The 19,921-nt window shown below is 39.7% G+C and overlaps 1 protein-coding gene across 1 annotated transcript; it reads right to left on the bottom strand.

The window, feature by feature from the left end:
• Window positions 1-2,025: 2,025 nt before the first annotated feature.
• Window positions 2,026-14,047, bottom strand: LOC139345159 (uncharacterized). Its single transcript, XM_070983679.1, has 4 exons — window positions 13,972-14,047; window positions 5,825-5,940; window positions 4,149-4,184; window positions 2,026-3,833 (listed from the first exon to the last, which is right to left on the bottom strand). The coding sequence occupies exons 2-4, from the start codon at window positions 5,938-5,940 to the stop codon at window positions 2,972-2,974; spliced, it is 1,014 nt and encodes a 337-aa protein (XP_070839780.1). The 5' UTR covers window positions 13,972-14,047; the 3' UTR covers window positions 2,026-2,971.
• Window positions 14,048-19,921: the final 5,874 nt, after the last annotated feature.

Genomic DNA, 19,921 nt, shown 5'->3' with positions numbered 1-19,921 from the left:
TTGATGGATGGAGATACATATAGGGGGTGAAATGATAAATAGATAGATTTGTACATTGGGTTGAGTTTAGCATTTATCTCCAGTAATGAACACTTGTCAGTAAACTCTCTTGAGCCTAAATTCAGCAGAAAGGCCACACAGAGACAGGAGATTCAGAACATGCTATCATGCTCATAGTAATAATGCCAACATTCTGACGTTAAACAGGTACAATGTTCACTATTTCCACCATCTTAGTTTAGTGTGTTAGCAGGGTAGGATTTACTAATTATCACGAAACACAAAGGCTAATCAACTGTATTCATGTATCAATAATACTTTCCTACTTTCTATAACTAGAAACACTTTGTCTCACTCATTCTTGATGACTTCTACAATTTTTGCAAGCTTCCTCTGATCCACAACAGCCAAAGTGTTTCCAGTAGACAGGATGAAGGCCAGTGCCACAGTCATCCAACACAGACCAGGCATCTGCACACAAATCAATTCACTGACAGTGTTTAAACATTAAAGGAGGGAAGTGAACGCAAAAACATCTGTCTCTAAATTCCCACCCTTGACACATACACATTTTTTCAAGTGAGTTTAAGTGCCTATCTGCGGTCGTGCTCCACATCATCCAGTATTGGTACAAAAACAATAGTTTAATTTCCCTACTTATAGGCCAAAAATGTCAGCCATATCACATTTACACGGTTTAGTTAAGGGTTGCAGCACCACCAATAACAATAGCTAACAGTCTAAAAGACCATATGGTTTGCAGTGTTCACCTTTGTTATTGTTAAAAGATATAGTTTATTCAAATCAGATGGTCACATTAACAATCATCATTTTACTTGTAAATCATATCTCCCAGAAGGCTGTATTTAAAAACTAACAAAATAAGCTATTTAAGTTTTTGATTTAAATATATGAAGAGTTTGAGTCAAGACTCCAGACAAGAACTTCTCATATTTACTGTATCAACATATACTGTGTGTCCTGATGTTCAAGCTAAAATATCCACACGAGAAATATTTGGTCAGGAGCCAATAAAGCAGGACTAATATTTTAATGGATATGTTTAGGCACAAACAGCACTTGGTCAAAGAAAAGTTTTCAGTTTTGTCAAAGGTTTTCTTGCTCATTTCTTTTACCTGTTTGTTAGGGGAAGATGTGGGTTGGATGCTCCAAAACCACCCTCTTCTTCTATCTTCCTGAAGCGTTAGGAGGTTAAGTTGCAGTGAATCCGATCTGAAGGGACATCCTTATAGGTGAGGGAGTGCATGGCCATGCCCAAAATGTGGAACCATGACCTTATCTGAACATTCAAATCCTTTTAACTTTATTCAGAAATTTTAATTTGGAAAGGGAGGAACTCAAAGGGCTTTCAGTGAAGTGCAAGTTATGAATTTATGGGGAGACCTTCAGGTGTAGTTGGATTAAAGTAACCCACACCACAGTACATCTCACACATAACGCAAAATGAGGTTATGTAATTACTATACTATGTGCACTAGTGTCACATAGTTATATTATTTTCTATAGAAAATGATATGTCAGTCTCAGTATATGATGTGTGGCAGAGCTGTGGCATGGAACAGAGCACTTGTGGATATAGCTCTTGCTGTGCTGTTTGATTTTGGCAGAGCAGCAATACGTTCCATATGGCGCCATGAATTTATATGAAAAGTCAAAAAAACATTAATTCATTCATGCAAGAGGAAAATACAATGGTGTCATTTTAAAATATGTTGGACTGCTTTGCCTACCGGATCCAAACTGTGAAATGATATTTGTTATGATGGGGCTCCAAAGTGAAACACAGGCAGACCAGACTGGAAGCCAAACTTTAATCACAAAGAACAGAAAATCAGACAACTGACAAAAATGTAGAATACAGTGACACGTGTTGTAAAAATTGACAATTTATATCAAACTTGATCAATTTGAATCACAATAATAAAAAAAAATCGTCCACACTGACTTTGTTTTGTTGTTCTCAGAGTATCAAAAATCTTCCAGCAAAAATAACAAGGGGCCACTCAAAGAATGCAAAACAGGAAAAAAAGGATCAAACAGATAAATCAGGATTCAAAACTAATGTGGTTAACGTGTAGATTTTAAGCTAATCCTGTGCTTTCCTCGTCACCTCCCTCCTCTTCTGCTCCTGCCAACTCATCCGTCTTTACCCCCTCCTCTTCTTTTTCCACCTGTTCTGCGGCTGATTAATTCTCCTCATGTCGCCACCCCTGTTCATTTTCCCCCTCCTCTTGCTCTTCTGCCTCTTCTCACTCTGCTTTGGAGCCCCCCATTGTACCTTCTCGCTCCATTGCATTGTCCTTCTGCTCTGTGTTGTCTTCCTCTTATTTGTTGGCATTTTCTTCTTACTCTGTGACTGCTTACTCTTCTGCCCATTCCCCCCCAGTCTGCGTTTCTTCCCTACTCTGCGTCCACCCACTTTTCTGACTTTGCCCCTGCCAGTGTTACCCGGACCTTTACCTGGTTTGCTGTCAACATTTATACCACGGATCTCTAGGCCACTTTGTGAGGAGGGAACACCGTCACCTTCATTCGTACTTTTCTTTTTTTTGCCCCTGCCTTTTCTTTGCCTTCCCTTGCCTCCTCCACTGCCGTTGCCACCCTGACCTCCTTGAGTATTGCCATAAACATTTGTAGAAACCCCTGTGCTTTGATTGATATTGTTGCTTTGTTCGCCTTTGTCACCCTGACCGCTTTGTGAGGAGGGAACACCGTCACCTTGATTTGTAGTTTTCTTTTTTTTGCCCCTGCCTTTCCTTTGCCTTCCCTTGCCTCCTCCACTGCCATTGCCACCCTGACCTCCTTGAGTATTGCCATAAACATTTGTAGAAACCCCTGTGCTTTGATTGATATTGTTGCTTTGTTCGCCTTTGTCACCCTGACCGCTTTGTGAGGAGGGAACACCGTCACCTTGATTTGTACTTCTCTTTTTTTTGCCCTTGCCGTTCCTTCACCTTCTCTGGCCTCCTCCACTGCCATTGCCACCCTGACCTCCTTGAGTATTGCTATCAACATTTGTGGAAACCCCTGTGCTTTGATTGATATTAGTGCTTTGTTTGCCTTTGTCACCCTGACCACTTTGTGAGGGGGAATCACTTCTGCCTTGTGGAGAGGAGGGTTGCAAATCGTCTGAAAAACAATATCGGGCAACTTGATTACCAATAGAGCAGCTTGTGCACTGGACTTCATCTTGTCCATCACAACGGAATATGTTGCTCAGACCAACTGATCCAAGGGAACCCTTGTATGTCCCAAGCCGCTCAAGGGATCCACGTAGGTTCTGCTCAGGTATGGCTTTACTTCCACGGGGTTTGAACACTTTGGAAAACACAACAGCATAGTTTTTCCATTTCAGAATCTGATTTATGCTTTTGAGAATGCTCCAGCGACTTAATTCGTTTGTACATCTCTGATCACACGGGGAAGACTGAACGTAGAAAAGCAAGAAGTCGTTTGTGTTTAGATTGTTCACCAAAGTGTTGAAGTGCTGCAGGGTACGGTACTCTGCATGATCAGCTCTACCCTCACTAACTTTTTCAGGGCACTGTTCCTTAACATCCCGCCATGTCATAGACCTTTGACCACATGCCCTCAGAACGTTAGGCCATGTCACTCGTCCATTAGGACACTGATCCACAACATTGGGCCATCTTAGAACTGTGGCTGCAACCACCCTCGTTCCAGTGTACACGTTACACTTTAGAATCTCATCCCTCACGATGTCACCATTGTCAGTCACTTTACTGATATCGTACTTTTGGCTTTCACTGTTGTACGGGATACTGACTGCCAAACTGAACATCGGGTATCTTCTGTCAAAAGAAACAGACACACAAATGTAAACCAAGTTAGAGGGACCAAACCAAACTGTAGACTTCAGTATAGTGTGTGCTTACAACTGTTACTTTCACTGTCTTTGAACATCAGATAGACGTAACTGAAAGTTAAAGTTTGCCCTGAACTAGATGTTTTTTGGGGTTTTTTTGATATTGTGAAATAAGAACTGAGCATTTGGAAAATCATTGAAGGCATACATTTGTTCTGTCAGTCTTTTCTCTCTGATATAAAGCACACTGTAAGTATTGTTAAGTGCTATATGAGTAACGTTTAATCATTTACTTACTGACCTTTGACCACTGTTGCCAATGTAGCTTGGTGTGTATCTGCCATAGGAAACAGATAAAAAAAGTTACTGATATGTTTTTTATCAATTCATACAGAACATAAGTTCAGAAAGTTTGATGGATGGAAAGATACACTGATCATAGAATTGTCAAAAACATCCTGAATATTAGAGACAGTCAATGCACAAGTCCACTGTATTATGTTATAAGTGTATCAGTATAGATTAGTTGTACAAGCACAATTCAGTTTTCTCAGCGCACAAATTTGAGATTCTTCAGACTGCCAGTGATGTTTTTGAAATTATAAATGGCTTTACAAAGGCAGTTTGTCCACTGATTTAAATGTTGTATTACCATAAGCAGAATGTGTATGTGTATGTGTATGTACACAATCAAATCAATTTTAACGGCATCATTATTTTTATCGCAAGATTAACTTTTCTTTGTGACCGAGTGAACTTGTAGCTTTTTATAAGCTATGGCCACTGCTAGTAACATAAGAAAAACTACACAATCCGGTTGTAAACCGGAAACAACACAATATACGCCCCACACACGTGTTTGGTCTTGCCTGCTCGCTAGCTGTAATAGAGTAGGCTACCGGTTTGTGTGGATGTCAAACACGAAATGCTGAATTGGATGCGAACAAGATTCTGAATGGAAAGTTTAGTTTCAAAAAGTTGCCAGATGGGTTGACTGACAAGACCAAAGTTTTCTGTGTGTATTGTTGGTGTGAACTGAGTTATCACCGCAGCACATCCAGTCTGAAATACCACCTGATGGCCAAACACACGGCGAACGCGAATTCTCCGCCGCCTCCTTGTCAAAACCAGGCGACAATGGATGGCTTTCTACAGAGGCATATGGATGCTGTTATGTTCAAAGGAAACTTAAGAAAGGAAAGTTTAAGCCATGGTTTAACTGCACTATAGCCTGAGTCCTAGTTTACAATGATGTGCACTTTGTAACTTTATTTTGGATCACCCTGTTTTGATCCCTTAGAAAGGGCTGTTGAAGGGGCTTTTTGGTAACCAAGTATTTATTTTTTTTGTCATCTGTTTATTGACAGTGTTAAAATGTGTGAGATTTTGCTTCAAATGAATGACTGCTCAAAGTGAGAATGTTAGTGTGAAATATAACACGACACGTTGCTGTTTTCAATTAACAAACATTTACACAAAGCAAGCCTATCCACATTTCCATGTTGATAAGAGTATTAAAATTATCATTCAAGGGACATTTAGAATAGATAAAAATGTGTGATGAATTTGCGATTAATGGCGAGTTAACTATGACATTCATGAGATTAAACGCGATTAAATATTTACAGCATATACAGCACTTGTATATATATATATATACACACACACACACACACACACACACATATATACATATATACATATACACACACACACACACACACACACACACACACACACACACACACACATATATACACATATATATATATACACACACACACACACACACACACACACACACACACACACACACACACATATATGTATATATGTGTGTGTGTGTGTGTGTGTGTATATATATATATTTGTTATGTTTTATTTGTTAAGAGGAAAGTGAGAATGGTCAGTCTGTTCAGTATGCATTGTGAGAATGATAAGTAGAATTAGATTATATTCTAGAGAAAGTCAACCCACCTGTTCAATATCTCACTGACAATTTTTGCAAGGTGGTTCTGGTTCACACCAGCCAAACTGTTTCCCACAGACAGCAACAGGACCAGTGTTATGGCCATCCAGCACAGGCCAGCCATCTGAATGTTTTTAATAAACAGCATCGTCATGGAGGATAAAACCCAGCAATAATGATGGTAACAAGCCTACATTAAAGTCTCAAAAGAAATCTTCAGCAGGTTGTTATTAAGCACAAGCTTCACCACCTCATTCCACATGATGCATGTACCCTCATCACACTTTAGATGAAACATTAAAGATGTGTCACAAAAACCTAACCAAAAGTTAGAGTTCTTTTGGAGAGTTTGGTGAGGCTACAGTAATGTGGAAAAATCTGCCCAATCTTTTGCTGATGTTTGAAATGGCTTTTCAAGCGACCTAGCAGGCACATATATCTCAATAATGTCAGAAAAGGGAAGGCCGGGGCAAAGGCATTCAGTGACAAAGAGGTAACCAACAAACCAAAAACATATCAGTTCCACGCATTCAAATATCTATTTTTGCGCATAAAACCAATAGAGGCGTACTACTATTATTTCAACATAAACGTATTTTAAAAGATCTACATACATACTCAGTACAAAATAAACAAATAAAATAATGTTGTCTACAGTGTTGCTGAATTATGCACTGTTTCAGCTTGACCTCCATTTCATTTTCAATCAATGAAAGTAAGGTTTTGTGCGCAGTTGCGCAGGTCCACACGGCCTGAAAGACCTCAGTGTCCAGGACAAACGGGGGGAATTCCGGTCACATATTGTCTGATTATGGACACTATTCTTCCATGTTTTTGCGCCCAATGGAGACAACAGTTTTGAAGTTTTTCCCGTACTGAGCGGCAGCCACAAAACGCGTTGCAACGTAATCCCTCTGGACATTTGCGCACCGTCGTCCACTAAGTGTTTGTTTTTGCCACTGACTGGTTGTTATAATAAGTGTCTGACGACATTATGGAAATGATCCCTACAAAGATGTCTTCTTGTTAAAGGTTAAGATCCCTTTTGTTCAAACGGAAACAGCAGTTTTATCGCTCTCGCAAAAGTCACCAGACTCCATTCACAAAACAGTGACTTAATCATCGTTTGGGTGAAGTTAATTCTTTCCCAAAGTTAGTTTGTGTGTCAGACACTCTTGACTGATCGCCAAGAGGAATGTTTCATTATGCTGACTATGAATTTCTATCACTGGACAAATAATTACTTACTTAAGTACTTTTGCACAATAAATCTGATTAATGCTGTATTTCCTACAAATCAAAGTAATTTCCCCTATGACCAGCTGATTAATGAAGAATTGTTTCATGATCAAAATGTTTTTATACTAAAAAAATATACTCATTTTCTATAATAAACGACTAATGTGATGAAGAAGCCCAAGAAATCGACACACTGAATTTAGCCTGGAGACATGTTTGCTGATGCCAAAAGATGACTCATGACCACGCTGGGGAATGAAGGGAAATTCAAGGTGCCGTTATCCTGTAATTGCCACTTGCAGCCACCTTGATCTCGGTTCAGCTGAAGCTCCATATTATCTCTCTAATGTTTCTTAATCGCCTTTTCTTCAACTGAAAAGCTTTTGCAATATTTGTAAGATGTCAAGACAAATTACGCATTTCAGTAGTCCACAGTGGAAAGAAAATATGTAAGAAAGTCAGTGCTTGGAAAATATTTTGGTAATGAGAACAATACTGAAATCAGCGAGTACTGAATTGTAAAATCAAGACATGGAAACTAAATCTTCGTTACAACGCCGTCGTTTCACCGGCCTGCGTTTATTTTTCTCTCTTTTGTATTTTAAGTTATGAAATGGAGTAGATTCAGCCAGCTGAAAGTCTTTTACCTTCTTCAGGATTTCTTCTCAGTGTTAGGCGCTGTTGCAGTAAATGTAGTCAGAAGAAGTGACATTTGAGGGGAGCCTGACCATGGCCAAACCCTGAGTGGCACCGTGCCCTTATTTGAACATGTCTCTAAGAAATGATGCAGACAAAAAAACGGAGGAAAAACTTTCTGCAGTTTCATTTAGGAAGCTGAGCATAGATCGTATCATTTGTGTTGTCATGTACTCATGATTGGTAACCTTTGGCGAGACTTAAGCAAAAAATACTTTAAATAATTGGGCAAATGTTGCATTTTGTTACTTTTGATATGTACTTTTCGTTCGTATCAATAAATGACTTCAGACTCGATGTTTGTACACCCACCGGTTTCCAGCAGCAACACAAAATTCACTGAAGTGGCTCTGTGTGTGTGTGTGTGTGTGTGTGTGTGTGTGTGTGTGTGTGTGTGTGTGTGTGTGTGTGTGTGTGTGTGTGTGTGTGTGTATGTGTGTGTGTGTGTGTGTGTGTGTGTGTGTGTGTGTATACCATAGATTGTCTCTGGAGACATACTGGTGAAAAACCGCATGTACTGATTCTCTGAAGTAATCAAACATCTCTGACCTGAGTAGACTTGACAGTAAATATTAAGAAAAGCCTTAAACAACAGAAATTCCAATTTATTAATATATTTATTTTGTTTTAGTTTTTATTTATTTAGTTGTTTGTTTGTTTGTTTGTTTGTTTTCATTTTAATTAAATGTGGGAGGAAACTGGAGCACCCAGAGTAAACCCACACAGCACACCTGGCCAGTGCATAGAAAAGTGCGATCAATGAGCCACCATGCTGTCCTGTATAAAGTATTATGGGAGATGCACTTGCTGCTGGACTGAGAGCTGTCACCTCCTGGGACTTCCACTGGTTTTCTGTCAAGGTGTAAAGGGAATAAGCGCAATTCCCATAATGTAAAACTATTTCAGAGTAGAAGTCGTATGCCCTGTTTTTCCCCAGTGCCATGGTTTGAGGTTAGAAACTAATTTCTTCCACCCTTTGCGCTCCTTTTGCTTTATCTTGCCCCCAGTGAGGGTGATGTTCTCATTCCCTGTGCTTAACTTGAAGCTGACCTTTCGGTGATTCTCATCCTCACAGCATAAGAGCTTTTCTTCTAGCTCTCGTACCTTCAGGGAAAGCATTTTCTCCCTCTCACAGGCCTTCACCTCCTGCTGGATGCAGAGATCGCGTAGTTGTTTCACCTTCTTGTTTAGGGCCTGATTTTTAAAAAAAAGTTCTTCCTTAATTGCCTCCTTTTCCGCTTTTTCTGCCTTTAACTTCTCAAGCATATCAGTAAATCTCGAGGATTTTCCTTCGCAGCACAGTTTCAGATCTTCTATCTCTTCAACGAGGGTCTTCCTGTCCTTCCCCCAGGCTTGGTGTTTATTGTCCTCATCATGCTCTTTTTGCAGCGTCACTTGAGGCTCATCTATTTCCTGGCCAAGAACTGTCTCCCTTTCAGAGAACTTCAGCTTCTGCTGCGTGCACAAATCCATTTTGTTTTGGAGATTGATGTTGAGCTGCTGAAGTATATTTTGCAGGCGTTCTTTTTCTGTCTTCTCTGCCATGCACTTTGCAGACATAAGCTTATAACGCATTTTAAGTTGCTGCACCTCATTGCTCAAGACCTCGTTGTGACTCTCCAGCGATTCAAGTTTGAGCTTAAGCGTTTCCAGGCCGTTTGAACCCTCAGTTTGGAGCTTCTGTGCATCATGTTGCACAAGTGAGTCAGGCTCCTGAATTCTATCATCTTGCTGTATCACAGTGACTTTCTCTGCACTCCCAGCATCTTTGCAGCTCATTTGAAGTTGTTTTGTTTGACTAAATAAGCCCACGTTCTCCCTCCGCATGGCTTCGAGTCTCAGCTCAAATGAATCTGCACGCTCGGTACGCTCTCTCCGGAGAAGCTCTGTGAGGTCCCGGATTTCTTTGCGGAGGATCTTTTCTTTCTTTGTGTTCCTTAGCTGCTCCTCGACATGCAGACTGATTTGTTTTTGAAGCAGCAATTCAAGTTGCCGCATTTCTCTTTGCAGACCCTCGTGTCCAGGCCCTTTTGCTGCCTTCTCTGCCTTACACTCCTCACTGAGGATCCTATTGCTCATTTCCAGGGCCTGGAGTGTTTTAGTCATTCTCTCCATTTCTTCACAATGGGCACTCTCTCTCTTAGCGGCCCACAGCTGCTCTGTGACTCGCAAGTCTTTTTCCCTTTGGAGCAGATTGGAAAGCTCACAAATTGTTTGCTGTGAATCACACATACCTGTCATCTTACCTCAACTTAAGTTCTTGTACGTAATTGTATTCATCGTCCGGGGTGGTGATTTCGGCTGTTGTATAAACAAATGCCTTTCGCTTTTGTTTGTCCAATACTGTCAATACTGTGCTTGTCTTCCAAAATCAAATGTAGTTCTGAGAACCTGGCAGGTCAAATTAACATAATGTTCCTATGGAATGTGTGATGTCATTTCCTGAAAATGGCTTTGATCTGTGAATGATGTTCTGCCTATCATGATCAATCAATAGAACAGCTAATGGAGGGCTGTTTTTTTTTTTTTTTTTTTTTTTAAACCTTTGTTGTACAGCACACAAACATACATGTACTTCTATCCTTGTGAGGACCCTCAGTGACATAATGCATTCCCCAGCCTTTTACCCTAAGAACCCTAAGTTTTGTTTCTGCCCCTTCAGGGCTTGAAGCATAATAATAATAATAATAATAATAATAATAATAATAATAATAATAATAATAATAATAATAATAATAATGACATCTTTGTACCACTCAGTGTTTCTTTGTCTTTATAAAATGCTAAACATCAGTCAAAATATATATTTTTGTGCAATGAAAGAAAAGATGAAGAGTACTCAATATCTACTAGAGCTGCAATGATTTGTCGATTGATTGAATTTTGATGATTCAGCTTCTCAAATGGTCTTCAGCATAAAGAAGACATTTGTTGATTTTGTCTTGTAATGGCGGACATTCCAAGGGGCATTTTCACTTTTTCTGATGCTTTATAAACCAAAGATTCATCAATTAATTGAGAAAGTAATTGGCAGATTAATTGTTCAGCAAAATAGTCATTAGTTGAAGCCCTGTCACTCCTCATTTATTTACAACATTATATACAAAAGCCAAACCGAAATTATTAAATGCAGAATGGAGGGAGGAAAATGAAAAACTAAACTGAATGAACTGTATCTATATTTTATGGTGATTCTGGTTAATAATGATAGTTCTTAGTCAATATGGTGAACATCATCACCTCTTGAACAAAGTGGCCTGTGATGTGTGACAGTGTTGATATGGAAATACATTTTACAAACTTCAGAGGCTCAGACGCTCATTTGGACTGTGCAATGTAAAGCTGGGATTTAACCAAATGCTCAGAGTGGCACCATGTGTTTTTCTACAAATTCAAAAGCATTTAATTTCACTCCTAAAAAATGAAAGAGGGATAAAGTGACTATAAAGGCTTTATTACAGTGTGAGTTACGCTGACTCTGAAGCAGGCTTACATTTGTCCACAAACTTAAATCTGACAGAGAAAGTTAAGAATGGTCTTCACAGTTCAGTTCAGATGAAATGGAAAAAGTTTTTAGAAACTTGTTCATCAGTCAAAGTGAAAGTCTAAGAAAGTATTGATTTTGGTTATGTATTTGGTTGTTTTACAATGTGGGTTTAGATGAGAGTTGTATCTATATAAAGAGGTGCTTGAGAAATATGCGAGATTTCTGTACCAGATGTTATATTTTTACATTTTTCTTAGCTTGTTTTATTGTTTCATTTTCGCCGTGCTAGCAGTGCAGATCTGTCTCAACAACAGACTGGAAAGAAATTTTGGCCTGACATCGCTGATGTCTGTCCAATGTTTTGCTTTAGGATTAAATACCTTTAAAAGTAATCACAGTACAGTTAGCATATTGAAATGCTGACTTAAGCATTAACCTCAAAGTACTGCTGTGACTAAATGCAAGCATTGCTGTGGCTGTGCGTTCTTAGGCAAAGTAAAAAGAGTCTGTCCCAGTTTAGGTGAATTTTTTCTCAGATTGTTAGATCTGTTTCACCTGAATCACAGCTGTCCTTTAATACCCTCTGCAACCCCTTCTTCTGCCCCTGCGACCTCCTCTACATCAGCCACCTCCTCAGCATTGCCCCCCTCATCTTCATCTGCTTATTTCTTTGCATTTTCCCCCTCTGCCTTGTCATCCTCGACTATAATCAGGACCTATTTGTGATGGGGAGACCATTTCACCTGTACTAGAATTATCATTTTCATTACCATTATGAATAGCACTTTGTGAGGAGGAGAAACCTTTGCTAGCAGTACAATGAACATCTCCATAACCGTAATCAAGATCATATTTTGAAGGAGACATCGTCGCCATCATAGTGCCTTTTTTGTTTCTGCGAACCTGACCTCTGCCCACTCCCCCTCCTCTTCCCCTGCCACCCTACCTTCATTGCCTTATAGAGGTCATGTGAATAAAGTAGAGGGCCAGTTTTTGTATTTGTATCTGAAACACAAGCATGTGGGACTTTGCGATTAGGACTGGAGCAGCTGATGCACTGCATCACACCGTTTTGTCTGTCACAGCGGAATATGTTGCCTAGACCAATACTAAACCCGAGACACTGAAGGGCTGCGCTCCGTTCTTCCTCAGTATTGGGGCTACCTGTGCAGGGCTTGAATATTTTAGAAAACACAAAAGCATAACTATTCCATTTCCTAATGTCATTTATCCTTTGGAGGATGTTCTCAGGATGTTTGCTGTTTGTGCATTTTTCAACACATGGGGAGGCATAAACATAGAAAAGCAACAAATCATGATCATTCTTATTACGACTGTTGTACAAGTGGTCCAAGTAGCCAGCAACTCGTGACTCAGCATGATCAGCTCCTTTGTCCCGTTTCAGAACTCTGGCTGCCACCACCCTCCTGCCGACATACACTTCATCTTTGTTGAGCGTCTCCATCACGTTTTTAGCAGGATCGCTTTGAAAGACTTGCTCAAGGATATCTTCAATTTTCTGGTTCTGGTCGTCTGGGACCCTCACAGCCAGACTGAACATGCTGTTTGCTCTGTACCTGACAAAGAAAAAACATAAACAACATCACACCACATATAGATCTTTTGGCACAGAGGACAATACACTGTAGGTCATTTGCTATATGGCTGCGTGAGGCAGTAATGTTTGTTGACCACTAAGTGGCACCCTTACACTAACTGTAAGGGCGTACACTGTACACATTTTTCTCTGTACTGGACTCTGTGCTTCTGAAGTTTCCTCCATGTCAAATGACAGTTTATCTTAATTTCTTAAACAAACAAAGATACATACATGTTTGACTTTCTTTGTGGGGAGCACTGGTTTAGAAACATTTCTTGATTGCTGATCGCACAACTAAAAGGTAAAAGGTAGCAAAATTCTTTCAGTAAATGATTTAGACGTAAACTCACTTGCTAAAGATGCCATTTACAATGTTTGCAAGCCTTGTCTTTTCCACACCAGCCAAACTGTTTTCAGTAGACAGACAGAAGATTAGCATCACAGCCATCAGGCAAAGGCCAGCCATCTGCACACAGATCAAGTTTAAACAGACAGTTTCATCATTAAAGACAATCAAAAACAGGGAGAATAATGATAATGAGCAATTATAGAACGGAACAGTTGCAGTCATTTCATTGATGCAGCACCTTAAAGTGCTGAGAACCTAGGCAATAGTTGTCAAGGACAAAATTTCCCAAATTTTTCCTACAGAAATAGCTCTCTGGCTGTGTCAACATATTTCTGTAATGCAGAATTGTTAAGGTTTTACAAAGCCATTTCCACCAAAAATACACTCAAAATGGATTTTTTTTTCATCATTATACTAAGTGTTTTGAGTAAACTTACTTTGGCACTTTTCCAGTGTGAACACACTACATACTCAAAACCTGCCTAGAGTTAGTCTCCAGCATGGACTTGGTTCATTAACTGGACTGATAAACACCCAAACTTCCACTGTGGTTGAGTGTACATCGATAAAGCAAAGATCTCTAGATAATGAGTTTCGCAAACACAGCCACTTACAGCTTCCATGGGGCTTAATGTGGCTTTTTTTTTTTTTGGAAGGAGAGATGAGTCTCCTTTAAAGGCTGAATAATTGCATAAGTTGAGTAATAACTAGCTCTGAGGCTTGTTGCTACCCTCCTCTTTAGAATGATCCTAAATACAGCAGGTGGAAGCAAAATATGTTTTACCTTGTTTGTTGGAGAAAGGTGTCGGATGGATGCTGCCCTCTGCTTCTGTTTTCTTCTCAGTATTGGGAGTGGAGGTGCAGCTGCAGGGAATATAATCAGAGGGAAGGGTGTTTTCTTAGAGGCTGACCATGACCAGCCCTCAGAGTAGCATCATGACCTTATTTGAACATATTTTTCAAAAATTAGGAAGACGGAAGAAGAGTGAATTCTTTTGTCTTTGAAACGTGTCTTAGATTTTACATCCAGACCAAATGAGCACTCGATGATTTTCACATTTGAATGCATCTAACATCTGTGGCTTAGCTCTTAATTAGCCTGGGAATAGCCCCATTTTAGGCTAAACAGTAAATACATTTCACCAAATGAACTGATGCATAAACATCTGCATCTACAAATATATATGCCTTAAAGGAGACACTTATCATGTGTAAGATACTGTTATTGTCATATTCCCACAAAGGCACACTGAATACTGCGGATTAGATATTAATGATCAAAACTGAATGTCACGCCAGGGAGCAAAGAAACCTCAGACAGCCCTGATAGTCACACTCCTTCCACCATTGCCTTACATAGTTGGTTGTGGCTAACAAGTTACATGCAAGTGTTGCATGCTTACATAATCTGCATCTGACAGGATGCATAAGCATTCATTTACAGGCTGGCTGCTGCCAGCTCCAGGGAAAAAATATCTGTAGGAATCAAAATGTCCATTTAGCCACTTTAGCTCCACGTTCTTCACAAGCTCATCCCTAACTGTGTCTGTCTGCTGTTTGGTGCTGAGCAGATAGTTTGCAGTGGGGTTATCAGAGTGTGTTTGCTCAAAACAGCCACCTGCTGCTGGACACTGAACGCTGAGAGTGAACCATAAAGAAAATGTGGCATAAAACCAAAACTATGAGCTAGAACAGATTCAACTCCACAGTGCTGCAGAGTTGGTTATGATGCTGCAGAATAAAGCAACAGACAGTAATGATAACATCATTTCTTTGTACTTTAATGTAGTTTTTGCCTTCTGTCATATACATTGTCACTTTATTTTAGACTTCTTGCATTGTTTACTGTTTGTTATATCCTCAGAACCTAAACTCAAAAAGTCCTCTGGAGAAGTTGTACTTTGTTTATGTTTCAGATGATCAAACCAAATGTGCTTGTTCATTCAGACTTGCAGATTTAAGATGAAGAAATACAGAAGGAAGGGCAGGCCAGGTTACGCCTTCCTACACTTCTGCTGTGAGGTAAATAAAGAGGAAGGTCAGCATGAATATTTCACAGTTTTACATGTTGTAATTAATAGTGCAAAGGACAATCATCAGCAGGACTGTGTATCACACATCTCCAAAGCATCTTGTGCAAGCATGATTCCAAAAAAAACTTGGATTGATGTGTAAAACATAAATAAAACAGAATGTGACAACTCGCTCATCTTTTTTGGACATATATTCAACTGGAAACACCACAAATGCAATATATTTCATGCTTTACCTCCTCAGCTTCATTGAGTTTTGTAAATATATGCTTATTCTGAGACCCCGTTTACACTTAGGGAAAACACATATGTTTTCATGCGGTTTGGCCTCTCGTTTACACGTAAACAGAGTTTTTTCACGGAAAACGATCATTTTCAAAAACTCCGGCCAAAGTGGAGATTTCTGAAAACGCCGGCTATTTGTCGGCGTGTAAACTGGGTTAAACAACGTTTTGGGTTCCGAAACATCACAACATGCGACTGAATACTTAACGTCATGTGAGCAACCTGTGTTTACACTCGCGCCCATAGGTTTAGCATAGTTATGATGCGCTCGACGGCGTATTTATCCGGGTTCATGTAAACGACAACATTTTAACGATGTTATGTGCACGATGCTATTTTGAAAACGGAGGGGCCAAAATATCCGTTTTCCAAAATATGATAATAAACAAAATAATAATAAACATGTTTCAAACAAGTTGGGGCAGGAGCAACAACAGACTGGGAAAGAGGTGGAATGCTCCAAAAACACCTGTTTGGAACATTCCACAGGTAAACAGGTTGATTGGTAACAGGTGATAGCATCATGATTGGGTATGAAAGGGGTGTCCTCATGTAGTTTTCTATGAAACAAACCACTACATTTTGAAACCTAGATTTAAGACCTATTCTTCCTTGCTTTTGTTGGTGCATAGCTGTGCTTGATCACTGGAACTGGCAGGACTGAGTACTGTGTTACCTGTGTCTCAGACCCACTCCTACCTTTAAGTACACAATTTTCCACCGCTGGTTGCCCAATGACCTGATTTTTCTGTTCTGCAACAATGGTGATCTAGTTTGGTCTAATAATGAAATATCATACAACAACAACAACAACAACAACAACAACACCAGCAACAGGGGCAGCATACTCCCCATGTCCCTGCAGATCAATGTTACTTAAATCCCAGCAGTCCCCAGCAGGGGGCAGGGACCATGCAACTTGGCCACCAGCAGAGCAGCTGATACAGTGTGTCCAGTCAGGTGATTATCACGTCACACCTTTAAGTAATATTGTTCTAAATATTTCAGTCAAATGTACATCATGTAGTTGCACAAGGGCTCCTGTTTTTTCATTTTTATCCAGCCTATACTTGAGGAAAAAGAACATAAATAAACAACAGGTTTTACTCTACAGTTCTTTGGATATTTAATTCGTTTGCTGCTGCTAACCGTTGCCCTCAGAGAGCTCGTGTTTGATCTTTTTGTAATATAATCAGTGATATATCCTCATCCTGAAATGCAGATTGAGCATGGAGGTTTTGGTGGAAATACAGAAAGAGGGGATGAGTCAGCTGTTGGTCAGTAGATGAGAAGAGGAAGAAATGTTTAGAAGGTAACATAAACACTAAGCTTTCAAATATGTCAGCTATTTGTAAAAAATGTTTTCCAGCAACTCTTACTGGCAGCCCATCAGTCTGACGGTTTTGTTTCACTGTTTTCTGAAAATTTGGGAGAGAAATGGACAACTGACAGTAAATTGTAATGAGAATTCTTCTTATTCATCTTCTTTTTTCAATTATAGCATTCACTGCCTTAAAGCCAAATTAATAACAATGTCATATGATTAGGTGTGTGCATGTGCCACAAGACACTACGTACACACCTAATCATATCACCTGCTGAGCACAGGGTCAGGGGCCCAAGGGTCAGGGGACCACAGGGCTTTACTTCCAAAATGTCACCGAAAGAGACTCAAAACAACTAGAAAAAGATGCAAAATGGCCACAAAGAGACACACAAAATGACAACAAGTAGATGAAAAATGGACACAAAGAGACAGAAGATGAAAGAAATGCTTTGTTGGCTGTGGCTACGAAAAAACTGCTCATCTTGCTTTGTGATAAGTGCCCCAGTTTACTTTTACACTGGTTCCTTTTTATTGTATTGTGTTGTGTTAGCTCAGCCTTAGTCACAGTCACAGTACAGCAGTTAGTTTGATTGATTGTAGCCCCCACCCAGCAGTGCATCCAGTCACTACAGAGGGAAAACACAATATAAACCACATTAAGAGGAAAAAGTGTTAAAATTCTCTTCTGCACTTTTCTTCAGCAGCAGATCATGATCGTCATGATCAATAACTGCCTTTAGCCCAACCTTGACTGACATGATTCATTCATGCTGATTCAGGCTAAATGAAAATCAGACTTGGTCCTGTTTTTTCATGCAGCATTTTACAACCAGCCATAAAACACGATTGCTGGGAAGTGAGGCTGAGGTGACCTGTGGGGACTTATTTAAGCCCGGGATTCAATGATCAGCTCAGTGTCGATTTTCAAGTTTTGGGATCACACACCCGAGCCGAAATGGACACCGGTGGTTTGAGTCGGCCTTGTTTACTTCTCCTTGTCTCCGTTTGCGTGAGCGTCGTTTCTGGGAGTTCTGTAGGTGAGTGGAGCCAGAATGGATGGAGGTCAGGAATAGTCAAATGTGGTTTGATTTAAAACTGTGAACTGCAGGAAACATGAGGCTGATTATTTTCTATCTGTGTTGAACACCCAGGATTTTAATGACATTATACTTGCGTTTACACCAGTTATGACACTTTTTTTCTTTTTTGTGTCCAAATCTGTTATCAATCCTCAAAAAAATCAAACAGAAATGAATAACAAGATATAATATGTCAAACGTTGGGTCAGGATTTCTGTGGAAACCTGTTTTTCAAGTGAAATGACGTTCTGATCTGTAGCCAGTGCAGTGGGTATCAGGCTGTGCCGCCATAAATCTCTTGGTAGTCCTAACATCCACCCAAGCAACAGGCAGATACTGTGTCGCACAACACAGCTGTATTGTACAAAATCAAGTGATTGCCGAGAAAGTTGGTGCTGATATTCATGCTCGCACTCAGGATGACTTATAATAATGTTGATGATCCTCTTGACTTTTCATCAAGTGCCATGTGAGAATTAGCACTAAGCATCAAAAACATCCTCACAGAGTCATTAGCCTGTGAGTGAGAAAGTTTGTGTTTGTGTACAGTAATTTGAGTGAACTCAATCTGTCTGTTCTCTATTAACTTGCATTTTTTCTGTTCTTTAAGGTACTTCAACTATAGACTGTACTAGTTTTAATGAAAAATATGTTGGAGCAGTGCATGAAGGATATACAGGTGAGTTAGACATGATATTCATTTTAAATTTGCACATTGCAAAATGAGATTAAAGTCATCCAGCAAAATCTGAGAATAGAAAGTTATTTTTTTTAATCTTATCAAGTATCTTTTAATTATGTCAAAAATACGGCAACTAATACCAGAGCCAGATCACATTGGGCAGAGCAAAGTGTCATGATTTATGAGGTTACATCAGAGTACTTTTTTATTACCGACCTTTTGAGCATTTCTTTTCGATATGCAGTATTTCTTGCCTCATGCACAAGTTCACAATCAGTAATTTCTGAGAAACTGAAGAAGAACCAGTGAAGAAAAAAATATCTGCTGATATTGCTGCTGTGTGTCCTTGAAACGATAGATACTACATTTATCTCTTTTTTCTCACAATGATCCCATGATGCTGCAGGGGATGTGGAGGTGGTGCACGGGATCAAAGCTGGACACAACGTAGAGCTTGTGCCCTTTGTCTTCCCCAACCACCTGGAGTTCCTGGAGCTGAACTTCACGCTTGGAGAGACGGTGGCCATTATTCGCACCAAGAAACCGCTGGACGCTGACGCACTGACATCAGTGAGTTTAGGCAACCCCGTGTCCTGGAAATTCAGTTTATGTTCTGCTAATTTGCAACAGCAAATGCATTTCGCTACCTGGAGAAAACATTAATAAATGTATCTGTCAAATCACAAAATATTAATACTAAACATACCTACAAAAAACTGTCTGACAAACAGTATCCTCTCCTGACTATTAAAGTATGAAGAAGATTTTTTTCTGTTCATGCTTAGGTGTTTGTTCAGATTGTGGTCTTGGTTAAATATTGATAGTCAATACTGATTGTAAGACCAGATGTGCCACTTTATGAATATTTAACTGAACCCAAACTTCCCTCAGGATTAATGAAAGGGCTTTTCTTGAGGTTTGAAGTCTATCTTAAAACAACTCACATTGGTTTGTTTTTGGTTGCTGTAATTATTCCTCCTGTCCACCATAAAGAGATCCCTTCCCTAAAGAGATTTTAGAGCAGACTTTTTGCTGAGCTACAGCGAAGGGACAATAAAACAGAGGGAATTTTTCAGTGTAGTTCACTTTAATTTCAAGTAACACATCTTCATGTTCAGTTTTGAGCTGTGTCCTGTAAGTCGCCTCTACAGACCTAAAATCTGCTGTGTTCGTGTCCTACAGAGTGACCGCACCTTGTATTACGCTATCATGTGTGATGGCGACATTAAGGTGAGTAAAATGTAGAAGCTGCAGTATTCAATGCCATTAAAGAACAAAATATTTCAAGTTATGCTTTTACCTTTGCAGTACACCAACAGCCGGACACT

This window comes from Chaetodon trifascialis, chromosome 2, assembly GCF_039877785.1.
Source record: "Chaetodon trifascialis isolate fChaTrf1 chromosome 2, fChaTrf1.hap1, whole genome shotgun sequence".
Taxonomy (NCBI): Eukaryota; Metazoa; Chordata; class Actinopteri; order Chaetodontiformes; family Chaetodontidae; genus Chaetodon; species Chaetodon trifascialis.
Note: the sequence above shows the minus strand (reverse complement) of the source record. Positions and strands in the feature narration are given on the sequence as shown.

What these genes read in the sequence shown, in the direction of transcription:
- LOC139345159 (XM_070983679.1), bottom strand. Translation starts at nt 5,940, where the DNA reads ATGGCTGGCCTGTGCTGGATGGCCATAACACTGGTCCTGTTGCTGTCT. An exon ending in GTCAGTGAGATATTGAACAG is followed by an intron (nt 4,185 to 5,824) that starts GTGGGTTGACTT and finishes TTCCTATGGCAG; the next exon opens with ATACACACCAAGCTACATTG. An exon ending in ATTGGCAACAGTGGTCAAAG is followed by an intron (nt 3,834 to 4,148) that starts GTCAGTAAGTAA and finishes TTCTTTTGACAG; the next exon opens with AAGATACCCGATGTTCAGTT.